Source organism: Primulina tabacum, chromosome 3 (genome assembly GCF_025594145.1).
Source record: "Primulina tabacum isolate GXHZ01 chromosome 3, ASM2559414v2, whole genome shotgun sequence".
In the NCBI taxonomy this organism is placed as follows: domain Eukaryota; kingdom Viridiplantae; phylum Streptophyta; class Magnoliopsida; order Lamiales; family Gesneriaceae; genus Primulina; species Primulina tabacum.
Window position 1 is genome coordinate 11767734 of NC_134552.1, and position 12650 is coordinate 11780383.

Sequence of the window (12650 nt, forward strand, 5' to 3'; positions counted from 1 at the left end):
AAAATTTTGATTGGGTGATATGATTTTTTTAGGACCATGTTCTTATGTTTAAATACATTATGTGATGTATGATTGTATGCGCAGGACATACCAAATTTTGGTACCACATCTTCTCTTTAAATTTTGAGTATACTACTATCAGAATAAAAGTTCAACCAATCGTGGTAGTATGCTGTATTGTTCTTATCACCTGATAATCGTGGTAAAAAGCATTATGATTATGCATGATATCATGGTTACTTTTGGACCCCACCCCCAGTTAATTGATCACTTATCTTGTTGCTCTATGATGCCAGTAGAACGTTTTTTTCCTCCATCGAGCTGGTTTCTAAGCAGTTTAAAACTCTTACCTTTTGGTGTGTCCTGTTATGGTTGCTTCCGTAGAGTTGGCTGGTATGATATCATTTAAAGTCGTTATCCTTTTCTTGGGGCTGTTGATGTTTTGGTATAACACAATGTTCTTATAACTGCCTCACACTCCCCGAGAATAACCTTGACATTATGTATAAGGAATTTAAATTGTGGACTCGTCAGCATGGCAACAGTTGTTTGCCTTTAACTTGTGCTAGAGAATGATCATCCCTTTAACCGTATTATTTATGGACAAATTAGTTTAGGGTTTGGCAAGCAGTAGTAATAGACCTTTGTTACTCTAATTCTTGAAACATTTCAAAGTCAGAGTCAGCAAAATATTTTGTCTATAAATTTTGGACCTTTTAGTTGATTTTCTTTGTCCAGCAGGTTTGTGAATCACGATTTTATCCTGAAATATGTTTTCTGTACTGTTTAAGTTATGTAATGCTCCTTGACCGTCTCACCATGCATGTATGCATGTCTGCATGCTAATTTCACCTCCTTATCCGATAACCCTTTTTGTTCTCTTAAAATGTAAGTTTGGTCCCATTTCTTAACATGTACTTACAATCATTTCGAGGAATTTTATCTTAATTCTTGATGGAGTATGGATCATTTGATAAGCCATGTATATTAAATGGAAATCACCCCATTTCTGATTTGCTGATACTGGCCCAGCTTGTTGTGTATCCCAATGTATCAGTTACCTGTAACGTGGACAAGTTTAAAATGAAATTCACAATGAATAGCTATTGTGATGACGAGATTTGGTGATATTCAATGATGCTTCTAGGATAAAAACAACTATGACGGATCCATTTTCTAAAGCTTTAACCTGAAAATCAGGCTACATCATTGGTGCACAATGTTCCTTTTGCTTTGATGAATTTGATTTGTTTATGGTATTGCAGAAACAACGGAATCATCATGGATAACTAATTAATTTGTATGTGTTCACATGTTGAGCATATAGTTTTGATAGTATTCCCTTAAGTTAACTTCAATTTTATCTTCAGGTACTATGGTTACGCAAGTTCCAATTTGGTGTCTGGATGTAGGAATTCCAAGTATCCTATATTTTTACTGTGTTGACATTTGTAATTTGTTTGTTACACTGTTACAAACATGTAGATTTGCTCTTTCTTCCTGTATTTGTTAAAACTGCAGATGTTTTTTCATACAGTAATCTTCCAATCTGCACCTGTTGCGAGATTAGTTTCTTTATCATTCTTTTTTCACACTTTCTTTGCATGCCTCATTTTTCTGGAGTCTGAAGAACTAACAAGGGATCGTCCATGCATAAAATAATTTGTTTAATCCCGAACCCTGTAGAAATTATGATGTGATTGCTTTGCTCAACGAAGCTCCATTCAAGCTCTGTGTCATGATCATTCTTTCCTTTGAATGTGTGGCAAGAATCTCTGTCGACACAGATGAGACTGCAGGAGAGCCAAAACAATTGCTATAGCCTGCATCGAGATTGGCTTAATATTGGCAGAGTGAGATTTGAGATTCAGTTAGGTTGTGTTTCGATAAATGTATCGGATTTGAGTTGAAATCCCGAGTCAGCCTTATTCTTGATTATTTCTATTGAAATTTAGATGAAGAATGATGAGTCGAGGAAACTTTTAACTCAATCTCCATGTGGAAAGGCAATGCGATTAACTGCTCGTTTTTACATTAATAATTAAATTTGAGTCTAATATATTTTGTAATGGAATCGTAAGGTACCTATATTTAATCATTTCGAGGATCTTACCAATCATGCAACTATTTTTGCTTGAAATGTCAAGGGCAATAAAGTTGATCGAAATGGTGTTGTTTGATTTGATTTTCATGATATAGGGTCAAGTCTACTAATAAGCAGTATGATTCAACGTAATTCACTATATCCACGTTCATTTACCTCAGAATAGGGGTGGGGGACGACGACTACTGCCGTCACGCTGTATCTACAATTTCGTTCTACATTTGATTTTATTTGTTTATATAATAATGTGTGATCCGGGTAAATCGAGTGAGCTGTTGGACAATTTATTGGATCGGGTATACAATTAATGGGGAATGAGAGCACAACGAGATGTGTCCAAACCAGAGGTTTTTCCCTCGGGAAGGGCTGGTGATGACCTGCAAACACGAAGATAATCACGTGAATGGGCGTCGGAGAGACGTCTGGCGTGACCACTCCGATGCTAAAGTCGGCAGGTGAACGAAGAGAATCAATGTAGCAAAGAGAATAATATGCCAATGGTGTATGAAAAATCTAGTGAGTAAATGATGTTGGCAATATATATGTGAATGTAAATGCTATATAAAACCTAGTATTTATAAGAAGAAAATCAATGATGACATTGTTTTCAGTGCTCACTTACTAATTATGGCAAAATGGTTGCTCATACCCTATTTTTCTGACACCCAACTGTCCCTTTTGTCTTGTCAAATCCTTATGATTTGATAATAATGATTACCGAGATAAGGTATCACAGGCTTGTGCACTCGAGTGTGGTGCTATTGTCGAGGTAACTCGGGTAAAGGACCATCTCCCGAGACTCGTCTGAAAGCCCGGGTTTTGGGTAGCCCGGAAAGATGATGTCTCGAGCATTCATTTGCCCGACAAGCTTGTCATGACCTAATCCATGATCCGGGATCATCCAGTACCTATGACTTGCGCCTCCCCGGGGGTATCATATAATAATTGTCGAATAACATGTAAGTATAATTCGATGTACACTAGGTAAACTTTCATACTAATGCAATAATATGCAAAATATTTTAGTTTGATAAGTCGCCGTAGGCAAATTATGTGCAATATGTTTGTCCGAAAAAATATTTAATTGGAGAAATCAAATTCATTAATATGTGTCAAATATTTAACTATTTTATCAACTCGAACATATTCGAACGCTTATTATTATTATTGTTGTCGTCATTGAGAAGACATTGTGTTTTAAAATTCTACCAACAATTTGAATTGTCTGGTGGGTATCTTCCGGGTCCTCGCATCACGTGCTTTGCTCCAATAATTCACAAGAGACTATATTTTTATGTCCCTAGCTATTAATTTTGATTTTTAAAGTTATAATTAATCATACAAGTAATAAACAAGGCAAGCACAAGATATGCGCAACCGCTTCCAGCTTTAGATTAAATTATTATTATACTTGTTAATTCTAACAGTAAAATTTAATTACGATGTTTATTATAATTTCTAAATCACCTAGTCAGGTTTAAACAAATTTAGAATTGCAATCGACTATTTTATTTTGATTTTTTTACGAATTATTTCATTTTGAATTTTGCCTTGTAAGATGAACAGAAAAATCAGTCTAGTTACCAAATCACACTCCAGACAGAATCCAAGGCCCCAATTTCGATTCGTACAAATTTATGTAGGATTTAATGTAATATATTCGTCAGAAGTTTAAAAAACATTAAAAAAAACTCTAAAAATGTAATAAGCTCACGTATATTTTATTTTCTTAATAGCAAACACATTCAACCTTGTATTAAAAAAGAAGACAAAAATTTATTTGAAACGATCTCACAGGTCGTATTTTATGAGACGGATCTCTTATTTGAGTCATATGTGAAAAAATATTACTTTTTATGCTCAGAGTATTACTTTTTATTGTAAATATCGATAGAATTAACTCGTCTCACAAATAAAGATTCGTGAGACCGTCTCACAATAGACCTGTTCTGAAAAAAATATTGAGCAGTTTTTAAGATTTTTCTTTCTTTCTTTCTTTATTAGCCCATTTATTAACGACTTCAAGTCAACACACGAAGAAATTAGTTACTCCTACTCACACATAAAAATGTGACTATAACATTAAAAAAATTTATTAGCAAAAAATCACTTAAATTTGCAATATTTCTGAATTCTGAAAGCTACAACCAGAAGCGATCCAAAAACTGGTTACCCCCGGAGACAAAATCATAGGCCACTCGGCTGGAAAACGTCTCCCGGCCCCTCCCCGAGCCGTGGAAGCAACCTTCTGAGTCGTGATAAAAAAAATGGCAGACAAATTTCTTAATAATTCAGACCAACCAACATAACATAAATATGGGATTCCCCACTAAAATTTTCCCCAAACAAATCTCAGCCACCGGCTTTGCTCTCGGAGCCCCACCAGAAAGAATAAATGGCACAAATTCTTCGAGGTCCCGCGAGCAATTCCATCGTGCATATCAGTCTCTAGCTGACGTCTCGTAACACATGATTCCATTTCTTTGCTGGCCCAGAGGCAAAAATATATCGCATTAACAAATGAATGGACAAAACATACTGAAAGCTGCATACTGATAACGCAAACCTCAGCTATTTCTTTAAATGGATTGTTTGATTCCATCCAACTGTCGTCGCCTATACAAACTTCAATTTGTGTGCAGAATTTGAAAGGGACCTTCAATACAGAGCAAGAAAATGGATTGGGGCCGGTCAACGGATTTTCAAATATGTGACAGCCTAGATTGAAACGACTAGCAAAAAACATGCCCATCAAGGTAGATCGCACAGAAGTTCTAGATATTTACAGATCCTTGGGTTATGGGGGAATCGGTAAACCATAATTGAGGAAAGATTTTATTTTTCCATCCCGACTTGCCGTAACAAGTACTAGACCCCATGCATGAGAAGTTGATGAACTCTGGCAAGAAGTCTTGAGAAGTTTGTACTGAGGTTTACACATTGGAGACATTGCAGCCCGAGAAATGGTAGTTGGAAGCTTTTCCTCAGGCCAAGTGGCGGATCCCTTTGGGTTTGATTCGAGGAAAAATTCTTGCCCCGGAGAGAAATAAGTGGATGGTGAAAAAGGCAATGAATTTATAGGAGTATCGTGTTTTCTTGATTTCGACTGGCTTTCTGAGTTTCTGATTTTCAGGCCGGGCCAAGGTATGACAACGGAGGCATTTGAGGGGAAACTCTCGAAGGACCTAATGGATTTTGACTGCGACCAAGTAGATGTACCGGCACAGGTGTAGTTCCACATATAGACATTTGAATTCTCAGACACGGAGACAATGTGTTTGCTGTCTGAAGTAAATGAAGCGGAGATCTGGTTCCCAGCATTTCGTAGACCTGAATAATAAAGAAAATAATCTGATTTTCACAAAATGCGTGATTTTATATTATCATGCAAGTCGTCGAACAACATGCAAGAATCAAGAGCGTACCTTTGTACTTGATGATCACATCCATCCCATTAAGAACTCTGACTTGTGAGTCGGCACATGTTACCAATAGTTTGCTCGGGTCTTGTGGTAAAAACTGCTCCACAGAATGACAAAATTAGTAGGAATATTGAAAGAATTTACCAAAAAAAGAAACTGAAACGAATTCAAAACAGATTAGCAATCTTTGAAAGTTAATAACAGCAACCTGGAAGCCAGTTATTCTTCTACAGGGTGATTTCTTCTTACCACCTAAGCATATCTGAGCTTCCAATAGAATTTGATTATCTGATAGAATCAACATAATTTCATCCAACACTTGTTAGTCACAGCATGTAAATGGCGATTTAGTGACAAAATCAGGGCTCTCCCAGTAAAGCATTAATTAAAAAGCATAACAATTATCAAAGAATTATCTTAAAAGCACCTGATATGTTAAAATATCGACAGGTTCCGGTAATGGAGCCAATAACACCGCTCTTTATAACAAGAAAATATATACTGAATCAGTATGTCTCCTGATATATAAGCTAAACTTGTTAACACGAAAACAAGCAATGCAAACAGACCTGACCATCAGGGTGGTAAGAAACGGCAGTTATTATGTCCTTTGTTTCTGTCCAATTCACAACATGACAGCCATTTATTTCCCAAATTCGAACCTTTCCGTCGATTGAACCACTGATGAAGTAATCATCATTCACAGGGTTAAACTGAATGCAGGTTACTGCATAGAATGAATATTTGAGAAATTCAGCACTTCTGAGCCATGTGCAATATTAAATTTTCGGGCAATTCAATAGATTACAGATTATATGTACATACCATAGTCGCTATGAGAGAAAACCTTGAGACACTGATCAAGTCCAACCCGCCACAAACGAACAGTTTTATCAACCGACGATGAAAGCAAACACTGAGAGAAAACAAGTAAAAAGGCCTTAATTCATAGAAACCAGTTTCAAATAGTTCAATATGTAAAATAAATTTGCAATGATTGGGCAGTACATCATTCTTTGACCAAGAAAGATCTAAGATCTCTCCTTTGTGTCCTTGGAACACGTGCAGTGGCTTCTCCAAGATTCTGAAAACCTTTGGAGGGAAGATAACACATGCCGAATCTGGTGTTTTTTTAAGATTCTTGGATTTGTTAACACTATCATTCTGCGCCGTAAGAGGTCCTAACTCAGACAAATGGTTTAGTGAGAAGTACACACATGACGGATCCACATCTGCAACGTCAAATGTATCGGATCTTTCATCTTCCACCACTTGCCATACTCGCACAAGCTTATCTTCTCCCGCACTTGCCAGGTACTGACCGTCAGGACTAAATTTCATAGCCAATATTGAAGATTTGTGGGCTTGGAAATCTTGTCCCACAAAAAGGGCTGAAAGTTCTTTCAATCTTTTTCGATAATGGCGAACTCCAACTCTTTGAGCCCCAGTCTCTCGACCTTGTCTTAAGTTATTTGACTCCACAGTACCATTTCTCGTGTTCAGACTCATCATACAAGCCAGGGAACGCAATTTTCTGAACCACCTATCCTTTGACCTATTCATTGTTTTTGTTGCATTTCCATTTCCCTCCAGCTCTCTTTGCACAAGTTTCTGAACCAATTTAGGCGATTGAGAATCGTTCTTAGACTCTCCTAATATCGGAACTCGGGAATTTGTGTCCCGAATTTTTCCTAGCTTCTTATTTCCTCCCCATTGGTCCACACAGTATTCACTTACACCATCAGAAATCCCACAGCAGATCCTACCTTCATTTAAATCCACTCGGCTGAACAAATCCAAATCATCAGTAGACCAACTAGATAAAGAAGACCGGCTCGAAGAAAATTCGTCTTCCACACCCGAAGTTCTCAGAACAGCCCCACTATTCTGCATAATTCTCCCGACGTTTCCTCTAAACACACCACCATCGTCACTGTTGTCGCGTATATCAACCGAATCACCTCCTTCTAACCCATTTTCATTCAATCCCATCCATCTAACAAATTTCCTTCGACGTTCATCAATACTTTGGGGACTACTAATCCATACGCCGTATTCCCAATCTTTGTAACCATGGCCACCATCAACACAATCAAAAGTTGGTGAAATTTGATCCAATGCATCAAAAAATCGTGAACCTTCCGCTAAGACGCTGAAGCTATCCATCATTCCTAGACTTCAACCCATGGATAAACTGAAATCCGAAAACGAAACCCAACTTTAACAAACAGTACGAAACGAAATGTGGCTAATACCATTCCAATATAACACCTTTAACAACAAACAAAGCACAGCAGACGTCAGAAAAAATAACAAACAATCAACACGGTAATCAAGGTTTCAGAAACATTGAATATTATTTAAATAAATTTACCAGGACAAGAAGAACAAAAAAAAGTACAAATTACAAAAACAATAGATCCAACACGGATCCCAATCCTCACCCATTGAACCTAGTCTCCGCATGAATACCTCGTGACCTTCCCAGAAGTAAAAAATAATCAATTGTTTGATTCATTTTATACTACGAGCCTAGAAAATAGAACCCATATACATTTTTTTTCGTAAATACTAGGAAAACCCCATTTACACTCAGCACAAGACGTGAGAACCCAGTATCAAGATAACAACTTTCGGCCTCTAGACACCAATCCGACAGCGTTTTAACAACAGCAAGTAAGAAAAATTAGCAAAAAGGAAAAGGCTCGCCTTTGTAAACAAGGATAAGATTACCGAAAATTCTTTAAATGTAAGATTTTCTCACTTGGGTTTGATTCAGCTTTTAGCCATTAAAGCATAAAGATCGAGAAGGATAGCTTTGGGACTCTCTGGAGTGGAAGAGTAGCACTGAAAAAATGGTATAGATAGAGAGAATGTTTTAAAACATTGCAATTTTTTTTATTTTTTTTTCCTTTGAGAAAATTGGGTTAAATAAAAATAAATTATATAATGGAGGATGAAACTTTTATTTTTATTTTTATTTTTTTTACATCGAGGATGCTACATTAACATCAAATTAAGATATTTTTCATTATTTTTTTTAAAAAAATATATATTTTTACTGGCATGCAATAAGAAGTAGTTTTCGGATTTTTTTAAAATCTACATCCAGCAAAAAGCAACCGGAATATTTTTTTAAAATTTATTCATTTTAATTATTATTTTTTAATAAGATAGGTTTGGTGATCATTTTTGTATATTTATGAAAAATTGGTACAGAATTGGATCGTAGTATAATCAATTTTATATACCAAATTAACAGTCTAAACTTTTGAATGTGTTTATGATACCAGATTTTGTTTATATTAGATTCTGAGAGTGCAACCCCCCGCAAAGCTTGTGATTTTCTTATTGCGAGTTATACTGATCTGAAAACTATTTTCCTTTAAATATATATATTGTTTAGAACTTTGAGTATGTCTCTTATGAGACGGTCTAACGAATCTTTATCAGTGAGACTGGTCAACCCTATCGATATTCATAATAAAAAGTGATATTTTTTCATGGATAACCGAAATAAGATATTTGTCTCACAAAATACGACCCGTGAGACCCTCTTACACAAGTTTTCGCCTAGAAACTTGAAGTGTCAATTAAGTATGATATTCATATCATTTTATTTATTGTTTGACTTAAAATAATTAAAATATTGTAAAAATTGGAAAAGTTTTTTCTTATATTTAAGTTTGGGATAATCTCTCTTAAATTTGAAAAAGCTTGAAGTTTGACATCCACGCTTTGACGTGTTTCACATTTTTTATAATATTTGTTGGATCAATTAAGTATTGGTAATTTAACAAACTCAAATCATTTAAAATGATAACGAGTTGAATTAGATTGAATTGAACATGAGCTAAACTGAAAGTGTTATAAGACAAAGTCCGTTTGAAGCCTAACAGATATCAAGGTCTACCGAACTGATAGCTGAAAACCAACTGGACTAAAAGATAGTTGAGTAAATGAAGAAACATTCTCTGAATAATCAGTTAAACTGCTCATAGTTACAAAGCTGAATTATTGAATAAAGTATTATGTAATAACAGTCCCTAAATTATCATAAATCCTTCTACTTACAGTATACGAACTGTCTGTGGCGTGAAAAAAAGATGGGATTGACGGCTACCATATTTGGAACGGATATAATATTTGATTTTGCTGACCGTTGGATCTAATTATATAAATCGAGGAACTCGTAAATGAGTCAGTCTATCTGGAATCATCGCATGAGTTCGATTTTCAAGCTTTCAGCAGCCCAACTGCTTTCAATATTTTATTAGCATATGTTTAAGTATTATATCAGATTATTGAGGATGGATTTATGCTTAATATTTTCATTTCGAAATTCTTATAAATTGATAGTTAGTCTATTGTTCAATGTTTGTTAAGTAAGTAAGCTAAAATAAGAGTTTTGGTCAGGTAGTGATAAAGTTCTACTAAATTGGATTGTTACAAAAGTTGTAATCTCCGAAACCTTCTAGTGAATATCCTTCTCACAAGGAAGAAGATGTGACGTATGAGTTATTCAAATATTCGAACATCCTGAAACATCTTTAGTGTTATTTATATTTCAGTCGACTTACTTTTGATAACTCAACTATTTTCTTATTCAGTCATTTTTTATTGTTCAATATGTCAGTTTCGCTTCATTTTACACAGAACTTATCTGAGCAGTCAACCTACATTGACTTAGCGAGAATTACTAAATTCAAAGTTGTTAATCCGACCGAATTTTTGGACAAACTAATGTGATTGTTTATTCAACCCACTTCTATCCAATCACCCGATCCTAACAACATTATATTCAAGTGAATTAGTACATATTATGGAATTATTTGACATATGTATTACCAAGCTAAAGAAAACAAAATCACAACAGTGATTGTTTTATTTAAAAAAATATAATTTGGTCGCAAATTTCATTCAACAATCAATGGACAGGTGAAGATACACGACCCGAATCACTAATTTATTCAAAGAATCAAAAGGATTGTTTTTATTGGTCTAAATTGAAGGCATCCAATAAAGAAATACAACTTTAATAAAGTGGACATACATATCTATACACATAACAAATGGCTTGGTTCCAATCAATTATATATTGGTTCCAATCAATTCCTTGATATATATATATATATATAATATTTTTTATATTTCAAACATTTATCAAATTGAATCATCGTATAAAATAAATATGTGATATCATATGATACTTACTATATTTCGAATTTTAAATAAAGGTATGCAGCAAAAATTTGTGTAAGACAGTTTCACGGGTCGTATCTTGTGAGACATATATTTTATTTGGTTCATCCATGAAAAAGTATTACTTTTTATTGTGAATATCAGTAGGGTTGATCTGTCTTACATATAAAGATTCGTGAGACCGTCTCACATAAAGATTCGTGAGATCGTCTCACAAGTGACTTACTCAAAATATCTAGTGAATTACTCAAGATATCTTTGATGAAAAAATAATATAAATATTTGATATCAAATCAAAGTCACCATCAAGAAAACTGTTTTCCGAATCGCCATTAATTGAAAGCGAGGGAAACACCTGATGTGTTCCAATCTCATTAATTATAGAAAAAATAGTTATCTCTGCGATCATTTATATTCCATAGAATAATCTAATTCCTGTGGCAAATAACATTAATTCTGCAAAATAATTTTTTAAAAAAATTAAAAAATAATCGGGTCTCATCAAAATTTTCTGGCATAATATATATCAATGGCCCTCGACGTGACACAAACCATATGTTTACAAAGTGGTGGGATCCTAATGATTTGACAAATTTTAAGAGTCTATTTAATTATATGGTTAGAACAAATAAAATTAAATATAAATAAATTATTATTGAAGCTTTTTCTGTGGATAAATCAATAGTGACACTATTCCATATATTTATATGTCGCCAATTCTTGAAATCTAATGGTAGCCACAATAATTGGGTATATCGAGATGTCTGTTTCGAGTAAAATCTATTCAATTACGACTTCCAAAATAGGTCGATATATTGACTTATTTCATTGTAAGAATTTCAGTTCCCATGTGGTGAAAATCTTGGTTGCCTCATACCCTTATAATTTATTTAATTTTAAAGTTTATTTCCCATTTTACTAACAAAAATAATGTCAAAATCTTGTTTACAGATACACATGATGGACATATTTGTTCATACTATCATATCAGCACTGCTTTAAGCATTCATAAAATGTATTGACAATGGTGTTACTACCTATATGCTAACATCGAACTATACATAGTACGCAACAAAGTTTTACGAACACCGAAAATCATCAAAAACCAATTTTTCCGGACGAGATTATATATATGTGTATGTATGTATATATATGTATGTATATATGAAAAAAGTGAGTATGAAAATGATACGCCATTAATTGTTTTGCTGGAGGAGCCATTATATCTACCATGTTTGGCATCTTATTAAGAGCCCACAAAAGGTGGTGTGTAATAAGGGACATGAGTCGTCGCCACCCAACAAATTAGTGGGAATTAGGCTCTTTGATTTAATTATAGGCAGGAGTCCACGTTTATATTTTAGAGTAGGTATCTTGTGAGACGGTCTCACGAATCTTTATCTGTGAGACGGATCAACCCTACCGATATTCACAATAAAAGTAATCCTCTTTGCATAAAAAATTAATATTTTTTCATGGATGATCCAAATAAGAGACTCGTCTCACAAAATACGACCCGTAAAACCGTCTCACACTAGTTTTTACCTTTATTTTTTTATTTATATGCATAGATGAATATTAATAATTAATATTTTTTTAAAAAAACAAATAAAATATCTATAGAACGAAAAATATGGCATATCGATTATATATATATATATATATATATATATATATATATATATATATATAAGGTTGCGAATGATTAATTGGCGATGTGTACTCACTAACCACCATGTCTTTAGCAAGCATGGATGACCCTTGTCAACGTCTTCTCTATGCATGGAAATTGGTTTTCTTTTTTAAGCTATACATACATACATATATATATACATATGTATAGATTTTATTCAGTGATAGAAACCAATATAATTAATCATGTGATAGAAACCACTACAAAGCAAATATATATAAGATCATGG

General features: G+C 34.2%; 1 protein-coding gene across 5 annotated transcripts; it reads right to left on the bottom strand.

Moving 5' to 3' along the window:
• Nucleotides 1-4189: 4189 nt before the first annotated feature.
• On the bottom strand, nucleotides 4190-8426 carry LOC142540339 (uncharacterized). Of its 5 annotated transcripts, none has more exons than XR_012819081.1 (9): nucleotides 8291-8426; nucleotides 6535-7720; nucleotides 6352-6442; nucleotides 6096-6253; nucleotides 5954-6005; nucleotides 5735-5814; nucleotides 5530-5623; nucleotides 4671-5434; nucleotides 4505-4590 (listed from the first exon to the last, which is right to left on the bottom strand). XR_012819081.1 is itself a non-coding variant. In XM_075646417.1 (8 exons), the coding sequence occupies exons 2-8, from the start codon at nucleotides 7693-7695 to the stop codon at nucleotides 4902-4904; spliced, it is 2169 nt and encodes a 722-aa protein (XP_075502532.1). In that variant the 5' UTR covers nucleotides 7696-7720; nucleotides 8291-8426; the 3' UTR covers nucleotides 4670-4901. The 5 variants fall into 5 exon arrangements, 2 of the variants coding, with proteins under 2 accessions (XP_075502533.1, XP_075502532.1); XR_012819082.1 differs by having other exon boundaries at nucleotides 8260-8415; XR_012819083.1 differs by lacking the exon at nucleotides 8291-8426 and adding an exon at nucleotides 7971-8220.
• Between the last annotated feature and the right edge of the window lie 4224 nt (nucleotides 8427-12650).